The sequence below is a fragment of the Palaemon carinicauda genome, chromosome 41 (genome assembly GCF_036898095.1).
Source record: "Palaemon carinicauda isolate YSFRI2023 chromosome 41, ASM3689809v2, whole genome shotgun sequence".
Classification (NCBI taxonomy): domain Eukaryota; kingdom Metazoa; phylum Arthropoda; class Malacostraca; order Decapoda; family Palaemonidae; genus Palaemon; species Palaemon carinicauda.
The window spans coordinates 21,285,480-21,309,662 of NC_090765.1; the positions used below are offsets into that span (position 1 = coordinate 21,285,480).

The following is a 24,183-nucleotide window of genomic DNA, read 5'->3' on the forward strand; positions in this document are numbered from 1 at the left end:
TATGGCACAGTTGTTTTTACCTCTGCCAACGAAGTTCAAAGGAGGTTATGTTTTACCAACCGTTTGTTTGTTTGTGAACAGCTCCCTGGCCACAATTTTAATCGTAGATTAATGAAACTTGCAGGGATTAGCTGCTATGTAAAAAGATGGAATTGATTAAATTTTGAAAGGTCAAGCAAAATGTCCAATTCATGTAATCAGCCATAAGTATTCATATCGTTATCACAGAGACTTGAAACTTTTTTCATATTTGAGTGTATCAAAATCCAAGCCAACTAATAACTTAAGGTCAAAGGTCAAGAAATAAGCTGGCGTGGCAGAGGTCTGCGCTCTACTGGGTGCCCCTCTAGTTTATTCTGAATTAGGTTTGGCTAAAGAATCTTTCCCAATAAGATAGATCTGACAAGTCAACAGCCTATCTTTTCTATGAAGAGCCAACCTTTGAGAATCCTCCCCCCTCGACATACAGTACTTGATAAAAAATAAATAGTAAACATTAACTCACCTAACTACGTTGTAGAGCATCATCAGATGCTCCATGATAATTTCCATTTTATTATATCAATATCACATCTACTGCATAGGATAAAGTCAAAACTTCTAAAAACTTCCAAGTGGGAAAGCCTACAGACAACAGATCAGGAAACATATTTGGTTGTGAACAAGTACTGCTATCCATACAAAATCTAATTAGGACTTTTTGATGCAGTTAAAAAAAAAAAAAAAAAGGAAAATAAAATGCAATGGTTGGTTTACAAAAACATTGTTTACTTTGTACAATTCCTATACAAAAACTAATACATGATTTTGTCAAGAACTAATCACAAAAAGCATTGAGCAACGTGAATATTTTTTTCTGAATGATGAAAATTTCGGTCCAGTCAAACAACAACTTTACAGAAATAAATATATAATTATTATATGTTATGAAGGGGCAAAGATGACTTGCATTCACTACTGATTTACCTGAGGAGGCAAGTGAATCAAAAACAATGCCATAGTCACAATAGACAAGTGGTAGTATTAATGAGAAAAATGTACTTCCATGGCCAATATATCTTCTCATAGAGAAGAAAATGATTAATAAAGACTTCACCCACTCACAACTTCATGGTATAAGTACCACAAAACAATTAATCCTTTATACACTTTCTATAAGTATAAATGATATCCAAATACATAGAAAGAAAAGCCAAGAGATGAATGAAGTTAAAATAAAAAGTAAATAGAAATGTCACAACCACAGCCGCAGCAGCAGTGCAGCGCAGCAGCAGCAAAGGGCGATGGTGGCAACGCATCACAGCCGATGACCAGATGACCTCTCCTTCAAACGTGGAGAAACCACAGTGAGGAGTAGGTGAAATTGAGGAGGAGCAGCAGCAGCGTCAGGAGGAGGCAGCAGCGGCAGCAGTTGGGGCATGGCAGCAACGACCCCCCAACCAAGGCTCTCGGACCTTTTCAGTATATATGTTTGAGTGTACTGGCAATCCATGTAGTAGTAAGCCTGACATCCTGGTCACATGAGATGCTATCCAAGCTGGTTGATGCAGGTGATGGGGGTGTGGGGGAGAGTGAGTGGCAGAGGACAGGTGGGGAGGACTAGGGAGGTATTGACCACCCACATACTCTGGCATGTGTCTACAATGACGTGCCTATGTTATTAAATACTGTACTGTTTTTTTTTTTTTTATTTATTATTTATTTTTTTTTTTTTGTTAAACTTGCAACTGCCTGCAATGGACCCGTACAGTACCACAAGAGACAAGACTATACACATTACACAAAACTTCAGAGCAACCCCACCTAAGCAGACAAGAAGTAGAACACTACATGTAAAAGACTGTGTTCGACCACCACCTGCGCCCACCACCAGCATAGCTCTCCCCACCCTCCCCCAACGCCTGACCATTCCCAGAGCTGGCCCACACCACTCACTCCACCTAACCATTGGGAAGTTACTGATTTTTTCTTTTACAACTAAAGTTAAATTTTCATCGATTAAAATTGCAGATAAGTAACAACGTGAAACACCTTGGCCTTGTAAAACAAATGCTACAAGGAAGGAGCATAATCAAAAGGTTAAGCAAGGTGGGAGAACATGACACCAGCTCATGTAAGGTCAGGATGGCCAAGGTCAGGTCATGTCAGGTCAAATTGCCTACAACAATTGTCTGCCAGTACTACTGCCTTTGAGAGCTCCACCTACTGGGATCCAAGTCCTTTATGGGTACCTGCAAAAAGCATCCAAACACCACTGAGAAAAAACCAAGGGGGGGAAAAATGTTTTTATTAAGGGGCATTCCACTGGCATCAAACAACTCTACTTGAACATGAAGGTGGCAGTTCTCCTAACTTCAATGCATTTCATTTCTTTAAAATGCACAAATATGAAACAAATTCAGAGAATGACAGTGAAAACCTTCTTAAAATATACATTAACAAAAACAATGAGCAAACTTAAACCTGAATGGGACTATACATAAAGTATATGTTAAAAGAAAAACAGTTACACCTTTCTTGACCAAGCCCAATGGTGAATGATGCCAACCAGACGTGCCTTTATATTAGTACACCACATTCAAAAAGGAGAAAAGACAGGGTTGGGAGTACGAGAAAGAAAACAACAGAATATGCAACACACCATGTACGGTAAACATGTGCAGTGACTAAATAGGGAGAAGTCTAGGTGTGGGGTTTTCATGTCATAAAACAAAACTAATACTTACAAATAAAATAAAAAAATAATGTAAATAAAAGCTATAACTACATAAAGAGAAGCAAATCTACATGCATGATAAAGACATACAACAGCACAAAACGACTAATAATGGAAATCATCAAGGCAGCTACACGATATGAATTTATAAAAATATATAAACTTTTATATAGGCACAGTAAAGTGTATAAGGAAATATATATTCATTTCTATATAATATATATATATATATATATAAAACTTATAAACAATTCATATTTACTTTACAATTTAAATGTATGAGTATTTACAATGAAAATTTACAGAAAAATTGGAATGATTAACAAAATAAATATTATTCCAAAATCAACATTATTAATTTCAAAATGCTTAAGTTATGATTAACAGATGAAGAAATGAGGCCTATGTCAGATTATTTTGAAAAAGGTACTAAAAGTACAAATTAGTACATGCCTTTACCAATGAAAGTCTAATTGAACTACTAAACTACTTCAAAGTGTAATTCATATAACAACTTATTCTGGTGGCGGTGGGGGTGGAGTAGGGGGAGGTTCTGTGGGTAATGGTGGATTAGCAGCAGTTGAAGGGGGTTGTGGAGGTGGAGGCTGTGGGGGTCCATAAGCAGGCGGAAGTGCTTGTAAATAAGACATAGGATCATGGGGGTGATGTGGCATGGGAGGGTGATAAGGAGGAGGAGGATAATTGAAATTGGGAGGGGGAATGGGGAACTGAGAGTAAAACTGTTGGTAGGGGTATGGTCCAGCTTGGACCATTGGTATAACACCCATATGATGAGTACCTCCTGTTGCAAGAGAGGGAGGGGGTGGAAGATGTGAAGCATTCGCTGAAGATGGAGGAGGATGACGAGGTTTAGTATATTTGGAATGTTTGGAAGATGAGTGATAATGGTTATGTTGATGATGATGCACAGGCAAGTGGCTCTGCTGCTGCTGTGGATACTGACACTGCTGAGCAGCAGGGATAACATTAGTGGGTCTGGATTGACCTCCACCCACCTGAGGGGAATTGTGAGAGGACAAGGCGTCACTTCCATTGCGGGACATCTTGCTCATGTGAAGGTCACCTCCTGGGCTGTGGTCTCTCCTACGCTTCTTAGACTCCTTGTCCGAACATATCCGATCCCGACTGATCCTTATCTTTAAAGAGGTAGTGGGCGTGTCCTTATTCAAGTCGCCGGCTGGGCTGCTCTCCGGTGAAGTAGAAGTGCTACCGAAAAGATCAGGTTTTATGCGATTTTTTTGTATCTTGAACTTCGGGATTCCAGGTGTATTACCTGGAAGTGCAGTTGCTGCAGTAGGTGCTGCTGAAGAAGCATTGACCCGTAAGGGAGCAGTTGCTTCTGGAGTGTAAAGTACCTTGTCCTTAGCAATTGTAATTCTGATTGGAGCACTGCCACCAACCTCTTCAGAGCCTCTACTACGTTCCTTTTCTCGATCTTTATCTTTACGTTTTTTGTGCTTTTTGTCTTTCTTGTGCTCCTTATGTTCTTTATGTTCCCTATCTTTATTTTTGTCTTTTTCTTTATGTTTATGCTTCTTCTTTTCCTTGTGTTTATGATGACCATGTTCATATTTAACTTTTTTACCAGACTGATCAGCTTCTGGTTCTTTTACAACTTCTGGTCTCGGCCTTTTAGGATTCAAAACTGTAGTGGGCTGACAATTCTTCCACTGTGTTTGATCTGATGATACAACTGCTGGTACAGTATGTGGTACTGGAGGTGCTTTAGAGGTAGTATTTGCAGTAGAGCTTGGAACTGGAGTAGGGACTGGATTAGCAGCAGCAGCAGCAGCTACAGGAGCAGTTGTGGTAACAGTGGATGAAGGGGCTACAGTTGTGGCTACAGGAGCAGCAACAGTTGTGGTGGCAGTGGTAGGGATGACAGCAGCTGCTGCTGCCGCTGCAGCTGCAGCAGCAGCAGCTTGAGCAGCCATTTCACCACGGACTTTGACAGGAGTTGCAGGATCATTTAGAGCTGTTCGATACTTGGTGTCTTCTAATTTTGTCACCATCGGTACTAATTCGGCTTCTGTTCTTTCACTATTCTTCTTTTCACTCTCTCTGGACCTTCTACTACTATTGCTACTACTGCTAGAGCTTTTTGATTGCTGCTGTGAAGTAACTTGAGGCTGGAGAGCAGGTAACGAGCCATTCGTGGCATTGTGATGGTGCCGAGAATTATGATGACTGGAAGTGCTTACACCAGAACTTTCAGATACCCGTTGCTCAGCATTACTAGTCACAGCACCATGACCTGTTGGTAGCTGACCATGATTACTGGTTTGTTGTTGGTGACAGGCATAAGGTGACTTGTTTCTTATATGGGGTGATTTATTAAGCTTTGGATGAGATGTTTGGGGTACTAAGTTTTTATCTATCAACCCTGCTATGTCAGTTTTACCCTCAGAATCTGAATTATCAAACAGGTCTTCAGGTGGACCAACACTTAAATTCAAGAAAGAACTACCTGTATCACTCAAAAAGTCAGTTAGTGTAAATTCAGGCATGTCACTATTATTGAATATTGTATTGTACTGTGGTTTAACTTCCTCCTTTGGTTCGGCTTTAATTTCAGTCTTGATTTCATTTTTCACTTTCACTTGCTCTTGTTTTACGTCTGGAGGTTTACGATTAGTCACTTTCGCTTCAATTTTAGTACCACCTTTTCTATCCACTGCACTTTCTACAGACTGTCTAGATGGTTTTACGTCTAATGCGTGCTGTTGTCTTAAATCAGACACGCTAGGCTTAACATCATGTCCTGCCACCCGATTATCTACAACACTATTGCTATTACTACTACTAGTCCTACTAGATTTATCATATCTTTCACTATCACTACGCATAACATCCCTCCGTTGATCGGATCTGGAGGCTTCGTAAGGAATTCTCAAGGGATCTATTTGCTGCTGACTGTCTCGTGATGCGCTTGCCCCATAACCATGAGCTTTGTGGTTACTACCCGTGGATTTCCCTGGTTCAGGATGACTACTTCTTCCCATGCTGCTCTTTCCACTTTTGGATCGCATGGGAATTGCTGGATGCAAATTGGCATGGGACGAGGCAATAGTCTGAACAGTTGACGGAGGTGCTGAATGGGATGAATGAGATGTTGCTACAAGAGTGAACTGTTTACTCTCACGAGGATCAACCAGATCCCTGTCACGCATCTTTTCTCTTTCTCGACGTTCCTTTTCTCGCTTTTCATTATATTCCTTTAGGTTGTACTTTTGGGGCTGCTGGTGCTGATGGGACTGAGGAGGTTGCCCCTTTACACCTGAAATAGTTCCATTTATTTGTAGTACTTTACATAACTATATAAAAATGATTGATAACTGTTAATATATTCTATCAGCATTTTGCAGAAAAATAAAGACATGGCAGAGAAGACATACAAAATTAGTACTGTTAAATAACACCTAATTATGATTGTAAACACTAAAATCTCTGAAATTGAATTATATCACTACATCAATGTTTCCCAATTATTTGTTCTGCTACACAGAACTACGAAAGTCAAAAAAATGTATCCTGTAAATTTTTTTTAGTACACCTCAAAAATTCAATTTTTCATTTTTCAATACACTACAATCAAATAAAAGTACTTTACCAGCTTGAAAATTATATTATGAAAAACCTCTCATCTAATTAATAATAAATTTAAAGTAATCAAAAATTCATGTGACCATAGGTCATCAGGATGTGTTTTGGCTAGAACTGGTGATCAGTAATATAATACAGTTTTTAAATTTTTATCAAAATTATATAAGGCCCAAGTACTTTAAGCAACAGATGCAAGACTATTGATGAGGAAAATAGAAGACTGAGAAAGTGTGCCCTTAAAATGTCAAGATTCCTAGATCATATATGGTGGGAAAATGTTATTTCAAACAAATATATGCAGAGATGTGACACCAAGAGGGCAATAAAAAGACAGAATGAAATGTTTTTCCTACCACGACAAATCTTTGAATCAAAAGCAGTAAAAACACTGTACTCACTAGGTTTGGCATGTGAATTATTTTCATGGCTTCTTGACGATACAGACGATGAGGTGCCAACAGCTAAGCTTGACCTTGATGAACCTGTTGATGAAGAAACCGCTTGGCTACTCTTAGCTCTGTCCTCTGAATGCTGTGTGGCATTCATAACCTTCTTCAATCGGCTAGGGAACTTGTCCAAAATGGCAAGGAACTCTGCTGTTAACGTCTCCAGAAGTTCATGGGTGACGGTCTTGTCTACGTACCAAAACCAGTCTTTCCCTTCAGAAACCGACTGAATCTGAGAGTTTAAAAGTGGTTCAGTGATGAGTAACATCCAACTAACAGTACTTGTTAAATATCATTGACAAAAATACACACACACTTGGTGTTCTACATAAAATGAGAAATGATTGCCATAATTCTGTGGACACAGAAATCTGTCTCACATTAACAAAGATTTAGAATACATCCTACGTGCATGTAACATATTGCTTAATGGTATAACTTTATCTGTTTTTTCCCTTTTTATACAGGCAAGAAACAAACTTTTGAGGATGAGAGGAGGGCACTCATTGTATTACTTGAGCTTGTATAAAATCATGAAGTTCTATTCATTAAGTTTCTTCACTATTCCTTTTATCATAAATTGTCTACACTGCTATTTAGGTGAGAGGATGAACCACTAGGACCTCTTCTAGTGTAAGTAGTATAATAGAGACCTAAATAGTATTAAAGGATGAAATGGAAAAAAAAATTAAGGACTTGAAAGAGCACTAAAAGAATGAAACATAAGAGGTTCATATCAAAATGAGATGAATATGCTGGTTGAATCTCTGTCAGCATTAGGCACATACTGTAGTGCATACCATCCAATTAATATGGTAAAGATAGAACTACAGACAATGAAAACCACCAAGATCACATCTAAAACTGTAACACACAGAAGAGTCCCTTGGGAATAATAAATTAGGGTAAATCTGAAAGCAGGAAGGGAAGTAACACAAAAATTCTTGTTGACTCTAGATTCAAAAGATGAACACCACATTTACGAGTCAACTGATCTGTGAACATTAGAGAGATTCTGATGTCAAATAGCTTACAACTCCATTACTTAGGATATCTCTAAATTCAGATATTGTATTCTTCAAAACCCTGCAATGAAGAACACACTGACCCTGGCAGATCTTGGCCATCTACACCGAGAAACACCGGTAGTAGACATTAAAAGGGGAATTCTTTTATCTCAAATTTCTTACTTCTAAAGTTGTTATTCTTTTGCTAGTTAGCTAGATGGTCTCTTTGCAATTATTAGAAAACTGGTAAAGAGTACTCCATTTGTTGAATGGAATTTTTGTAATTCTAGCCATCAGAATTAGTGTCAACTTTCTAACACTCCCATATTGTCAAATATCTTAAAAATCTCTGAATACCCATGCAAAAAGTAATTACATTACCTATTTTGCAATCTGACATACTTGCAGGAGTCTTGCAGAGATAGATATACCAAGATTTTGGTAATCAAGTTTGTATGATTGGCTTTGAATTCAGAGCTACTTATGACTCTGGTCATCATGAAACCATAATTTTCTAACTTTATAGATGGGACTATACGGATACTGTACTTTCATATCTGACATTACTGTACAAATTTTTAACAAGTAGATTTTAAACCACTGTTGGTTCATGAGCACCAGTAACTAAAGGAATGTAAACTCAGGTATTCTTATCTCCTTACTTTTAGTATTAAAAATGCAATATTTATGTTTTGGCCTTGAAAATATGCTTGTGATTGATGAGGCTCTTTACAGAACTCTAGCTGAAATTATAGTACCCTGTAAATGACAGATTCAAGGCAGTAGGGAAAAAAAGGCTAGCCAAACAAAGGCTTGTGCTAGATAGCATAAATACAGTATACAAATACTGGGGAGGTTCACTGAAAACATGAGGTTACTGTAACAAAGTACCAAAGCCTAACAAAGATAACTACTTAAAAAGGAAAGGAACATTATCCAAAAGTACCTAAGGTAATCACGGATAAAAATTCTTCATATGACAACAATCTCAAGCATATCAGATTGATTAGGTTTACTACTGGGCTAATTAATAAAGTAGAAACTATACGGTAATTATGAAATACGATAGAGCTAAAATGAAACAAATAGTTATTAAATAATGTGAATCCAGGAGAACTATTGCTGCTGACTGTAGCAAGACTAACAGAGAAATACTGTAAGGCTGAAGCAAAGATAGTATCAGTAAGGAGGGCCATGCACAAACAGTGGAAGTTTTTCAGGCAATGCCTAATATAAATAAGCCAGGTACAGCTGGAATTTCCACATCCATAACCGAAAAAAGTAAGGTAAGAATAACATGGTCGAGGAAAAGCAACTAAATCACAAAATAAACAATTTCTAAATCATGGTCCTCTAAGTAAAAAAAAAAAAAAAAAAAAAATCCAAAGAATAGTCAGGAATTCTACACGATTCACGCCAAGATTATATGCATATGTCAAAATAGAAACAAATTATCTTAAGAAAATGGTTACGTAAATTAAAACACTTACCTCATAATGGCTCCATGTGCAAACAATATATATACAAACACAGGCAACTACAGTTGGCTTGTACTGGAGACACATCGTGGTCATGTGAAGACTGGGGAGAGAGATAAGGAAGGAATTAATAGGCTATTGCTGAAAATCGATGTTAAAGCCAATATCTTCAGTAGCAACCTTAAGGTGTCTTGATATTGTGACAATCTTTAAAATAAAGTGAGCAAAAAAATCCCATAATGGCAGAAGCTGAGAAGTCCTGCAACTGGAAAATGACTGTTAAACCTAAAAAAAAAATTAGATGCAAAATAAAGACATAGAATATAGATTTAATCACAATAAGACCTCCACAGACCCGTTAAGCCCATAATAACCTCTATAGCTTGCTTAAAACACATGGGAATCATCAACAGCAATACCTTGATATGTTACACTGGCATATTTGTTATCCAACAACGTTTACCCACTAAATTGACCAATCTGTCTTGCAATTTTCATTCTCACAAGCTCAAGAAACACTGGTGTGATTGAATAGTTCTAACAGCATTCGTCATGGAAAGTTTAGGGCATTTTCTGAACACAATAAAACACCCTTCCATTTCTTCATCACAAAAGAAAACCTCTAGCTATTAATGTTGTACAGAAAATAGATTACCGTCTGCATCAAATGTACTTCATGTTTTTACAACCATTTACATTCTATGGTCTTTAACATATTTTTATTTCATATGTGTTACATGGAATTGGGGGGGGGGGGGGTTAATTACTGGGATACTGGAGTCAAGAGTAGGATTAAAAATTAAACTTCAGAATACTTGTAGCATTAGTGTGTCCTTGAATGTTGTTGACGAAAGATGCTCCCGACTTATTTCATGGCATGTTTTTTGTAATTTCTTCAACACCTTTTCATAAAACTATAACCTTTTTTCTAGTTTTAAGAAATTAATGTTTGAAACTTCTTTGGTAAACAATATAATAATCCAAAGGGGCATAATCGAAACTCCAATAAGTTAAATGCCCAACAGCCACCAAATTATTTACACTAAGATTAAATATTTGTCAAGTTACAAAAGCATAAGACCATAAAATACAAATTATGAATGGGAATCTAATGTTTGGTATATCACCTCCGCAACACTGCTTAAATACACTAAACAAATGATTAATGAATATTCCTAAACATTTATGCCATGTCCAAGTCCAAATAAGTGTAAAATATTTTGATTAAATATTCCCCTTCACATACACATTAGAATATTTAGTCTATAAGAAAAATTTATTGAATCATAGTAAAATATAAAATCCTTGTAGAGTACTCCAATACTATGCCTTCAGAACACTAATGCCTCCTTACCTCAATCTTGATCTATCTATCAAGACACTTCCCACAAAGTTTGGGGGGTAGCCGACATCAATAGAAACAAAAGGGTATTCTCTTTGATCCTCCTTGCCTGACGAGGGACTCAGCTAAGTTGGTAGGTGCTGCTGGGGTACCACAGCTCCCACCCCCCTCCCCTATTCTTGCACCACAAATGAAGCTTCATATACCAAATCCCCTACTGTCGGTAATTCAGCGGTCCCCTTTAGGTAGCAGCAGGGCCTATCAGAACTGTGTCACAATTGTTCGGCATTCACTTCTATTCCTAGCATACTCTATTCCCTCACATCTATCCTCCTGATGCCTAAGGCTTTCTTCTCTCCATCCATCCACCCAAACACAGGCCTTCCTCTTTTACTTCTCACTTCAACTCTTGCATTCATCACTTACTTCAGCAAATTATAATTTTCAATACTCTCTACAAGACCAAACCACCTCACATTCATATCAACTTTAGGTGCTAATTAATTCCTCACATCCGTTATCACTCTCAATACTTCGTTCATAACCCTATACAACCGGAATACGCCGAAAACACTCCTCAGACACTTCATCTCAAACCCATTAAATTTGTCTCTCCGTCACTTTCATTCCCCACAACTCTGACCCATTATCACAGTTGGTACAATCACTTTTTCATACAGAAATCTCTCTACATATTTACTCCTAACCCTATAATCTTTACCAATAACTTCATCGGCCACCAAGCCCTTCACACATCACATTCATTCTCTGGCGTACTTCTGCTTCTACTCCATCATTAGCAGCAACAACAACAAAATCAAAGTACTTAAACAAATCTACTCCCTCAAGTAACTCTCCATTCAATCTAGCACAACCCTCCCTTCAGCCAAATCTACTCAACTTCGTTCTCTAACATGCCTTTCTAAACTCTGTCACAAATATTACAAGGCTTCTACTCCTAGTTTGCATTCAATACAGTACCATCAGCAAACAGCAACTAATTTACCTCCCACTAATGGTTACACATATATGTCTGTTTCAATCCTCGACCAACCACTTGAGCATATCTCTTACAGCTCCATCAACTAACAAAGTGAACAACCATGGTGACAGCACACATCCCTGTCTCAGACCCACTTTAAAGGGAAACCACTCGTTTGTTTCATTCCTATCCTATCACAAGTTTTAGAGCAGACACGGGCAACTGATAGTCAAGCAGGGGCCACATTTTGCTATATTCAAGGGAGTGAAGGCCACATGATAGTACACATATGCAAGGAATACCACTTTTCTTTTTCCAGTTTTATTTGTCTTACTGGGAAAGTTTAGAGAAAACTTACATTTCTTTCATTATTCCCTAATGATAATAAGGATGATTACTGGAATAAATAGTTATGGTTTCAGTAACCTAGATAGTCTCAAGGGCCGCATGTGGCCCGCGGGCCAAAGGTTGCCCATGTCTGCTTTAGAGAGCATGTAAAAACTCTTCACTGCTTGCAGCAACCTTCCACCAATTCCATACTGTATAAACTCACATTCCATACCACATTCCTATCAGATCTAACCATTCATGGATTTTCTGTTTGAGAATTTAATCATTCGTTAAAAAGGCCTAGCATTACATTACATCCTATTTGTGCAACTCTAATAAAAATTATCTCTTTCTCTATTTACTAAGGCACTTTCCCCAATTTTAGGGGTAAATCAATGAATAAAAGGGGACCTTTCCTATCTCCGCTCCTCCCAGAAATTATGCCAACACCAAATACAGACAGGCCTTGGTAGAAAAAAAATACATTACAGCGTCACAAAATTGCTTGAAAATTCTTATATATTATTATCAGCTTCAGCTTACCATAATGAAGTATGCTGTGCTATATCTGGATTTATGTAAATAATATTTTTCCCGTTAAGCTATATAAACAATAAAATAATAGTAAATGCAATTTGACTTTAAAGAAGAAAAACTTGAGTTATATTATCTTGAATACAACACAGAACATTAAGTTAAATTACAGGGAAGAATAAATTAACACTGACATGATTTCAGTATGTTTTAAAGTGTTTGCCTAATAATGAGTTGTCTTTTATTTTGTGATGTTTAACAGTTAAGGCTTTACTGTATGACTATGTATACTGTTACTTTTGTTTAGACAAATATTTACATTTATATAAGGGAATAGGCAGGGGGAAGGTTGGCAGTGATAATAAGATTGCACCCATATTTCCAGTTTTTCATCATTTTCTTTTGTGTTGTAACCAAATACCAAAAAATCGCAAGGTCTGTCTATATTGGATTTTTCCTACTAATCAGTATTACAAGACTATATCCTACTTTAAAATACTACCCAAGGAACAATTTCTCTTCCCAAAAATTCATATCATTAAAATATACTAGCTAATATAAGAACCATACCACTTAATAAAAACTCATAACATGTTCAAAATTAAGAACAATGCTATATCTTTAATCATGCTCTGATTAAGATAATTCAACGAACGATGAGTAAGAACACAGCTTTTTAAGTCTATTTATGTTTAAGTGGCGTACGGGAGGGGGGCCTCACAATAAGCTAGGGCACAGTGCCCTAGGTATGGTCAGGGAGGACTGTGGTTTTCAATTTGTACTAATGACTGCGCATGCACAATGATTAAAAAAAATAATTAAATCATTAAAAACAAAGAAAATATTTTTGGGTAACAAATAAGCAAGTAACACATCAAAGATCTAAATTTGATGATTCCCTCAACAGGTTTTGTAGCTTGCAATATTGCAAAATACTGCAAGCCAAGCAAGCTGTTGCACTTTTGAATTACTTATTCACCAAAGGGCTGCTGCACTTCAACTCCATCTCTATTTTACAAGTCACACGCCCACACTAGTTGAGGGAGGATGCCCTACAGGGCTAATTTCCAAAATGGACATTATAAGCCTCAGACTGAGACAAGAGGGAGAGAGAGAGAGGAGCACTAGCTAGCCCTGTGGCACCAGCAACAAGGTACAGTGAGCCCTTAAAAGCCATCTTTACTTTTTTGTTCCTCCCTCCTCCTCACTCCAGTTATTTTCTCTCTGCAAGTCTTCAGCAACTGTCATACAGTCAATTCTCTTTAAGCTAAACTGCTCTGCATCTTTCTTCAACTCTCCCTACTGACATTTATCATACATCAAGACTGTAAAAAAAGTTGCTGGAATATACTTCTTAAAACTAACAACATTGATGTACATCCCAATGCATTATTAGTAACAAAATGTTGTTAGCCTAACTGTATCTAAGACTGAGTTTTCCCAAGAAGACCTAAACATGCAAATAAAGCTGTAAGACAATCCAGAATCCAAAACATAAAATAAGGAAGGAAGGAAGGAAGGGAGGGAGGGAGGGAGGGAGGGAGAGAGAGGGAGAGAGAGAGAGAGAGAGAGAGAGAGAGAGAGAGAGAGAGAGAGAGAGAGAGAGAGAAAAATATATATATTCCAGCAATAAAACACTTCAACTCAGCAGCTGTATAGGTGAAAATGCAATTTCTAATTAAAAGAAGAGAATGGCACTAAACGTAGAGATCAACATTTCAAACCAAATTTTATATTTTAGTGTTGTTACATTTTAAAAAACAGGATTCTGGATTATATCTTGCACATTTCCCATCACCAGAACACTACAAAGTACCTATATCAAAGACTTAATTTACTATCACTGCACAAAAATTTTCAAACAAAATGCAAGCTGATAAAACTAATAGTTATTTTGTTAGTACAAAGAAGTTTCAGGGGCAAAGAAACATGGCTACACCAGAAGGGGAATGATGATGCTTTAAAATAAAGGAAAGCAAGTAAAAGACTCATATCTTAAGTTGAAATGTAGATGAGAAGCATAAAGGTACAACAGGATAAGATGATGATACCATTTTCTATGCACCACAACTTCCTTTCCTCGTGACGACAAACTAAAACTCAAGCCTACAAATACAAATAACAATCCTAACGTTCATATGAGCCTTGTTATTATGAATTCTCTCATAAAAAAATTGGATAAAACATTCGATTTGTAGAATATACAATAAAGATACTGGCTTTGCAAAATATGAAGTCATTCTTCTCTTTGCAAAACCTGCAGACCAACAAACATGAATTCCATCAATTCACAATTACATTCTGATCCTATGAATCCATATAAATAACTACCACAAATTAATTAAACCAAACATTGTTAACTAATTCAAAAACACCTATATAGCAGTGTGATCAGAGAACACTATATCTGAATAAGTTTTACTAATTATCTTGACATCAAGGATTTACAAGAGAAAACAATCATTACTATTAAAGGAGTTATGGAACTTAATCATTCATAAAAAGCTAAATATTAAAGACTTTCCCCCATGGCAAAACTAATAATGATTGGAGGAATATAAGACAATTCTATTATCTGGAATATCGACAGCAAACCTCAAGGAACACAAAACCACACTACCAATGATAAAACAACCATCCATGAATAAGGCTACAAGTCTAAGGTGCAATAGTAATACAGCTGCTGAGAGAGCTGTTACAAGTGAAGATGATGGGGGAGCAGAAAGAGAGCAGTAGAGCTAGTGATCTGCTTGACAGCCTGTTAATAGAGGTCTAAAGAGACTGCCTGCCTCTATAACTGACATACAGAGTTGGGGCCCACTGAAACTTGCTACCTTTAAGTATTTACAAATGCATCCAGTGATAATAACCTGGAGGTGGCCATAAAATATGAGGTTTGGGCCAGATCTTTGGTGGCTGGTGTTGGTGTGTGCACAGCAGCAACGTGGCACCAAGAACATATCACATGAAGTGGGGTGGACCCGCAGCCGACCGCCCCCCCGAGGGCAGCCAACCACCGGAAAAAGAAAAGAATATATTTAGAACATGTTCCTTAAATGAATAAACATTCCTTAGCTTAATCAAGATACTCACCAATTAGGATTATTACCATTCCATAAAACTTATTTACAAACAAACAAAATTATAAAATTGTGATTAAATTAAGGCAATGGGTTTCTGAAAAATATATCAGCAACAATTTTCAATCCTATGAAAATGAAATGTTCTAAATAACTCACTTCCTATTGAATTATTCTTAAAAAGTAGACATACCATAAACAATACCATCACTAAGGGCAATCATTATACTTCTCCATACAAATTTCTCAGAACACTTTAAAATTCTGACTAAATAACACTCGTTTGGCAACCAAAACATTTTGTAGGTTAAAATATAAACAAACCTGGACACCATGTACACTAAATGCAGAATTGTTACAATATAAAGATAAAAAATGTATACCATAAAACATAAATGGGAAATAAATCACTATTTCATAAAATTAGAGAAGACACTGATATTACTGATGCCTTACCAACATGGTTATAATTTATAAACTCTAGACCAACCACCACTACTCCATGTAACAAATAACCTTGAAATAATCATACATATATTGCCAACTTTGGTTAAAATTATACAGAAATTTTGAAGGAATTTTCTACTTTATACTTCTGATTCAATCTTTGGTCTCTTCCCACATAGCTGTGCAACTTCCTAAATTTCTCTTGCTCCAATTTTCACCTTTCCAGAAAATATCCTTTGGGGCAGCTCTGTCTGTAAATATAACTAATCTGTTCAAAATTTTAAAAAATACAGTATAGTACAGTAATTACAATAACAAACGATTTTCCTCAGTATGCAATGTACGATGTAGTGTAGCTCCATTGCTTCAAGACTGTCTGTATATAGAAATAAAACAACCTGGTCTGCTTCAATACTTGGTGGCGAAGTAGACAGACTTTAGAGGAAATCATGATTGAAATTACGTTTCATCTGGGTACAAAGTATGAAATAACCTACAACCTGTTTTAATCTGCAAGATCTGATTTAAGCCAAAATGAATAGCTGGAATAATTCAAAGTAATTTTTTGATAACATAACTCGGTTTCAAAACAAATCTTTGAATGGGCTTTAGTAGTACATGGTAAAATAATTCATCATTAATATTCAAAAACAATAATCCAAAGGGAAAAAAAAGGATTAAAACAATAAACCTGAATACTGTTAATGACCAACTTGACCTCTACCTGGACAGTAACCAAATATATCAAATGTTGCAGACACGAGAAATCTAATCGTTGTAACAAAGTACTGTACATGGGTGAAATTCTTTCCACTGAAGAAAATTATCATCACACTGGTAATGGTGTGAATATTTCAGTTTTAAAGTGTTACAGTAATCTTTTGGATAACCACACATGCCCACTAAGATTAAGAAAATGTTAATATGAGTGGACATAGAATGAATTGACACACGGACCCTCTAGATGAGGGAAATAAATACTATTAATCATCACGGTAAAGCATCCAAACACTGTGCTTATGCTCTGACAGGTTATAGGAATTCTTATGTTGACTGGGGGGGAGGGGGTTAGGAAGTAACAGTGAAGAGGTAGTCACTTTGACCACTCAGGTTGAAAGAGAGAACTACAGTATTTTAATACTGTAAGCTGTTTACTATTTCTTACAATATACTGTAATAAAGGATTTACTGTATAAATAAAATAATAAATACACTGTACATCACTGGAAACAAAAAAAGAATTAAGGGAATGAAAAAATTGTTAACTAGAAAGTAGTCTTACAAAAGATTATGCTATGCTTTAAATTTTCCTGTACTCTATTCTTTTTACTTACGCATTGCAGTCATCAAATGTAAACTTCTTACTGATTACTTAAATGTGATAGTATTGTACGTACAATTACTGTTATGATCAACGAGGGATTCCAGTTTTTGCTCAATGCAATTGATTAAATCTGTGTTCTGTTTTCAATACATTGTAAAGCCACAATATTGGTTTAACCTTGCCTGATGTTATCCACCACCTCATTAAACCTATGAGTGCAGATACACAAAAGAATACCATACAAGCTCAGGACAGTATAAATTTCAGAAAACTGCTTGACATGATTAAATATATTTTAAATACCCATAAAATGAAATTATTTCACATACGCTCCAACTTATTACCAATGGGTAGTAAGAAACTTGGAAACTAGGTGTGATAGTCATTACATCAATGACAACAATCAACAAAAAATAATATGAATCAGGAACCAACACAGTAGAGATAAATTAAACAAGAAACCTGAACAGGATACTTAAAAATAAAGGGCAGAGACAGGCAAACATGGTGGAGTGCAGGTCAACACACATGATCTTGGTACGACCATTAAAAACCCAGATGGCCAATACTTGATCAGCGGGCAGTAGGATACTTCCCATAGCCTATTACCTCCAGGCATCGTTACAAGCAGTTCCAACTTCCCCCCCTAAAGATAATTCATATAAAAGACAAGGATTTGTATCATCATTGCAACCTAGGGATAGTTTAGAGCAAGGTGTCGCCCAAAGAAGCTTTGGCATTAACCAATAGTACCATAAGGGGAGACAGAAACATGAAAAAAGGCATCCATTGTAAACTTTAGGGTATGGCACTTGAAGGATCCCTCTACTCAAATAGGATGCACAGGTCTAAGGTCTAACTGCAGTACATCTTGAATATCAGCAGAAACAAATATTGCTGACTCCTAGACGATGGGCACAGAAAATGGTGGATGTACAGTATGTCAGAGGAAAACATGAAACTGCTTTACCAAGAATGAGGCAAACCCTAGCAAGGAAGTTGCACATGGGTAACCAACAGCATAATCTATGCACACAATAAACACAATAGAAACCATGAAAAAAATAAACAAGTCAAATACAAAAATTTTCAATAAACTTTCCCAATATGGTTGAGGAAATGCTAAATGTAATCCTTCAGAGAAAGCAATTCAAGTACTGGGAAGAAAAATGACAAGATAAGGAAAATTCAAAATATAATCACAGTAACCACAAACCAAATGGAAATGGCTCCAGAGTCTGATGGAAGGAAAAAAAAAAAAATCTATATACCACGGCACTTCCCGCAATGTTGGGGGTTTGCAGACAAAGGAAAAAAGGAACAAAAGAGGACTTTTCCTCTCTTCGCTCCTAGCCTAACGAGGGATTCAGCCGCCCATTAGTCATCACAATGAAGTTTCATATGCTGAATCCCCTACTGCTGCTACCTCAGCAGTCACCAAGGCAACCAGAGGAAGCAGCAGGCCCTACCAGAACTGCGTCACAATCACTCGCCATTCATTCCTATTTCTAGCATGCTCCCTTGCATTCATCACCTTCTTCCACCCTAGCTGCTAAATAATTTCTTACACCTGTTCTCACCCTCACTACTTTGTCCCTAACCCTATCTAACTGAGATACACCAGCCATACTCCTCAGAGACTTCAACTTAAACATTCAATTTTTGTTTCTCCATCACTTTCATTCCCCACAACTCCAATCCATACATCACAGCTGGTACAATCACTTTCTTATACAGAACTCTTTTTACATTCATTCCTAACCTTCTACTCATTCGCACTCCCTTCACTGCCCCAACACTTTACATCCTTCATTCACTCTCTGACATACATCTGCTTCCACCACTCCATTTGCTGCAACAACAGACCCCAAGAACTTAAACTGATCTACTTCTTTAAGTAACTCTCCATTCAACATGACATTCAACCTAGCACCACCTTCCCTTCTTGTGCATCTCATAACCTTACTCTTACCTACATTAACTTTCTTCTCTCACATATCTTTCCAAACTCTGTCACTAATCAACTAAGCTTCTCCACTGAGTCTGCAACCAGTAGAGTATCATGCGCAAACAACTACTGATTCACCTCCCACTCATGATCACATGTCCACCAGTTTCAATCGTTGACCAAGCATTCACCACTCTGACCACTCCATCAACAAACAAATTGAACAACCATGGGAACATCATACATCCGTCTCCACCACACTTACTGGAAACCAACCACTCACTTCATTTCCTATAACAACACATGCTTTACTGCCTATGTAGAAACTCTTCATCGCTTGCAACAACCTTCAACCAATTCCATATAACCTTATCCTATTCCACATTGCTTCCCTATCATAAGCTTTCTCCGCATCTATAAAAGCAACATACAACTCCTTGCTTTTGCTAAATATTTCTAGCATATCCTCACTAAAAATCTGATTCATACATCCCTACCTCTTCTAAAACCACCCTGTACTTCTAAGATTGCCTCCTCTGCCTTATCCTTAACCTTATTAATTAGTACTTTCATCATACACTTTTCCAACCACAATCAACAAGCTAATTCCCCTTATGCACATCTCCCTTACCTTTATATAGTGGTACAATATGCACACTCCCAGTTCACTAGTACCATTGGCAACATAGAACATATATTAAACAATCTCACCAACCATTCAAGTACAGTTACAGCCCCTTCTTCTAACATATCAGCCCTCACACCATATGCAAATGAAAAATGAATAAAGACCCTGCAAGAAAGAGGAAAATTGCAGGCACAACAGAGAAAGCAATATTATTCTTATAAGTGACAAAATTGGTGATTTTAACCATCCAATTTCAAAGAACAACAAAGGGTAGATAAAGTGCCAGATGTGGGTCAGAACATGAAAATTTAGTGTAATTGGGATTGTACTACATGAAAGTACAGGGTAGTGGTGAATAAATGAGGACCACAAAACACAACAAGTCATAGTTCAACTTAACAAAACCCTAACTATTGCTGATAAAGAGGTACGAGTAAAATGATGGTGCCATTCTCCTGATAAAAGCCCATTCATTTCTACCACCAACTGATCATAACAAATACAAAAAGAAATATACAAAATGTCTACAGTTGAAAAAACAAATTTTAAGGTTATTCTACAGAACTTTGAAGTAAAACCAAGTAACAATGTGAAAAAAATAATCAGTGTTGACCATTAGGAATGGTTTGATATAAATTGAACTTCACAAAAATCAAAGGTGAAGGGCCCTAGATACACACTTTATATTCTACATTCAGAATGTCATATATAAAATAAAAAGATTATGAAAATAAAATTAAATAAATCAAAATACCGCAGTAGCAAAAATCACAAATTTCAAGTAATTTGTATTTTTCCTAACAGTACTTACCTTGAACTACTTTCTTAGGAGTATCTGGGATCTCCTCCCAACCAACCAGAATTTTGTGTAGTTTACCCTACTCGCGTTTTCTATGCGGGGTAACCTCTGGCGGAACGATACGTGCCCAGAGACGACCCGGGGCCAGATAGCATGCTTGCTCAGGTCTCGATCTCCAGTAAGTTTTTGACAGATAGGTTTCTACAAAGTCATGTAAGGCACTCGGGGTAAGATGGGCAGGCCATAACCCAAAAGTAGTTCGAGGTAAGTACTGTTAGGAAAAATACAAATTACTTAAAATTTGTGATTTGTTCCAACACTGAGTACTTACCTCGAACTACTTTCTTAGGAGACTTATACCTTAGGAGGTGGGATTGTCCCACAGACCCAGAGACCGCGATGAGGAGAGAAAAGGGGAACCTAGATAGGAGGCTAGGTTCTGCTGACCCCCCCCCCCCACCAGAAAACACGAGAAATAGGGAAAACTACCTGAAAAACTATCTTAGTATCTAAGTAACTCGCCTCTTGAAAAATCCTTGGAGACGTATCATTCACTGACGATGTATCCCCTGGCAGTTAAAGGATTTTAGGGTAATTTCAGGGAAGGTAATAGGGGAAAAGAGGGGGTAAGGAAAGAACCTGTCTCTTGGACTTACTGCCTGTGGTTTTCCCTGGGGCTACACCCTTAAATCTTTTGAAGCGCGGAAATGACGGGACCAAGAGAGAATCCGTCCAGGGATCTCCTCGGACACTCCTTCAAGTAGTGAGCTGTGAAGGTTGACTGACTAGCCCATGTACCTGCCCTCAGGATTTGGCCGACTGCCATGTTCTTCTCAAAGGCCAACGAAGTACTAAGGCCTCTGATGTCGTGGGGTCTAGGCTTCCCTGGAAGAGGAACCCCTGCACTACTGTAGGCTCTCATGATCACCTGCCGTAGCCAGAAAGAGATTGTATTCTTGGAGATTGGCTTCTTTACTAATCCTGAGGAGACGAACAGACTCTTGATTTCGGGTCGAAGTCTGGCTGTCCTCTCTAAGTACTTCCGTACCGCTTTGACAGGGAACAGAAGCAAGTCCCTCGGGTTGTTCGAATGAGGAATTGCCGGCACCGAGAATCCTTCAAACATGGGGTCCCAGACTGCTGGATTCTGGGTCTTGGCCACGAAGGATGGTACGAACCTGAAGGTAGCTTCACGCCAACCCTTCGAGTGTGACACCTCGTACGACAGTCCATAAATCTCCCCTACCAGTTTTGCTGATGCCATCACTAACAGAAAAACTGTCTTGAGGGTGAGCTCTCTGTCCACGATGTCCTTTAGGAGTTCGAAAAGAGGTTCAGACAGCATCTTCAGGACTCGAGCCATGTCCCACTGGGGCACCCTAACGGCCTGAGGGGTTCACGATTGCTCGAAGCTCTTGATAAGCATCGAGAGGTGTCTGGAGGTACCCAGATCGACGCCCTTCAGGAGGAAGACTTATCCCAGGGCAGCCTGGACTCCTTTAATGGCTGGGATGGACATGTTCACCTCGTCCCTGAGATAGACTAGGAAGTCAGCTATCTCCGGGATGGAGACCTGCAACGGCTTGATGTTCTTCAAGACGCACCGCTTCGTGAAGGTAGCCCATTTTGCCTGGTATACTGCGGCTGACGAACATCTCAGGTACCCTGACATCCTTGTTGCCGTCTTCGCCGAATACCCTTCCTTCCTCAGGAGACGCTCGATAACCTCCACGCGTGAAGGCAGAGGGACCGAGGGTTTTCGTGGAACCTTTGAAAGTGCGGTTGCCGGAGAAGGTCTGGTCTGTCCAGAAGGGGCCAAGGTGGAAGGCGAACCAGTTCCTTTAGATCCGCGAACCACTCTCTCTCCAGCCACCAAGGCGCTACTAGTCATCCACAGGTTGTCCGCTCGCCTCACCCTGTTGAGGACTTGCCTGAGCATTCCGAAGGGAGGGAAGGCGTAAACGTCGAGGTTGTCCCAAGGGTGTTGGAAGGTGTCCTCGAACGCCGCCCCCGGATCTGGCACAGAAGAACAAAACACTGGGAGCTGTGCGTTCAGTCTCGTGGCGAAGAGGTCTATCACTGGCGAGCCCCACTTCTGAATGAGTGTCTTGGCCACTTCCAGGTGAAAGGACCACTCGGACCCTACCACTTGACCCATTCTGCTGAGGCCGTCGGCCAGGACGTTTCTCTTCCCTGGGATGAATCTGGCCGAGATCTTGATCTGCTCCATTTCGGCCCATTCCAGAAACTCCAACATGAGGTCGCACAGCTCCTTTGATTTCAGTCATTGCTTCTTTATGTAGGCCACCACCTCAGTGCCACGGTGTTTCCCCGGAGCCGATGAACGAACTATAGACACGCTCTTCATACTGCCATTATTTATATAGTTTTAGTTTTCGTTATATTTATAGTTTTAGTTATAGTTATAGTTTCAGTTTTAGTGTAATATGGAAGATATTTAGATTTTATTTTAGAAATGTATGGAAGAAATTAAAATTTTCGTTTAGAAACATGGAAAAAATATTAAATTTTCTTATAGAAACATGGAAGTAATTAATATTTTATTAGTACGTTTATGTGCAGGTTCTTCTCTTCAGCTAACCATCTTCCTCTTGCTGTGTTGTTGAGGAGATGGGCACCCCAACCCTCCTTGGATGCATCCGTGAACAGGAGCATCTCTGGAGGGTCGGCTGCGAAGGGTATCCCCTTGAGGGTGTTCGATCTGTCGTGCCACCACTCTAGGACCTCCTTTGTCTCCGGGGACATCTGGACCACCTTGGGCGGGGAGTCTCTCTGGTTCCAGGTCTCCTTCAGGTTCCATTGTACTTCCCTGAGTTTGAGTCTCCCCTGTGGGACTAGCTTCTCTAACGACACAAGGTGGCCTATCAGTCTCTGCCAGTCCTTGGCTCTCCTGGGCTGGTCCGACAGGAAGGGCCGTAGGATCTGGTCCAAGATGTCCTGTCTCTCCGCGGCAGGGAAGGCTCTCGCCAACCGGGAGTCCAGGAGCATCCCGAGGTAGGTCATCCTGGTGGAGGGTATCAGTTGAGACTTCTCCAGGTTGATGATGATACCCAGGACGTTGCAGAACTGCAGGAGTTTCGCGCCTTGCTCCCTCAGTACTTCCCCTGAGGCTGAAAGCGACAACCAGTCGTCCAGGTACCGAATCAGGCGGATGCCCTGTTCGTGTGCCCAGGCTGAGACTGTTGGGAAGACCCTCGTGAAGACCTGAGGGGCTGTAGACAGACCGAAGCAGAGGGTCTTGCACTGCAACGTTTGGGTACCCCATTTTACCCTTAGGTACTTCCTGCTGGAGAGGTGAACAGGGATCTGAAAGTATGCGTCCTTGAGGTCTATAGACATCATGAAGTCTCCCTCCCTCAAGGTCACTAAGACCGACTTCGGAGTGTCCATCTTGAAGTCGGTCTTGCACACGAACCTGTTGAGGGCTGAGAAGTCTATGACTGGTCTCCAGCCCCCGGTCGCTTTCTCCACCAGGAA

At 38.8% G+C, this 24,183-nt stretch overlaps 1 protein-coding gene across 3 annotated transcripts in view; it reads right to left on the reverse strand.

Annotated features, from left to right (window-relative positions):
- Nucleotides 1-747: 747 nt before the first annotated feature.
- LOC137632295 (cyclin-T-like) overlaps nucleotides 748-24,183 on the reverse strand; it is a 42,802-nt gene continuing 19,366 nt past the window's right edge. Inside the window, exons 4-8 of one of the 3 annotated variants that reach the window (XM_068364203.1) lie at nucleotides 15,330-15,375; nucleotides 9,284-9,374; nucleotides 6,739-7,018; nucleotides 3,733-6,014; nucleotides 748-2,231 (exon numbers count right to left, since the gene is read on the reverse strand). In XM_068364203.1, coding sequence (XP_068220304.1) covers nucleotides 2,181-2,231; nucleotides 3,733-6,014; nucleotides 6,739-7,018; nucleotides 9,284-9,374; nucleotides 15,330-15,375 — 2,750 coding nt within the window. In that variant the 3' untranslated portion in view covers nucleotides 748-2,180. Of the gene's footprint in view, nucleotides 2,232-3,071; nucleotides 6,015-6,738; nucleotides 7,019-9,283; nucleotides 9,375-15,329; nucleotides 15,376-24,183 lie in introns of those variants that run through there. The other 2 variants (XM_068364202.1, XM_068364204.1) reach the window with 2 other exon arrangements.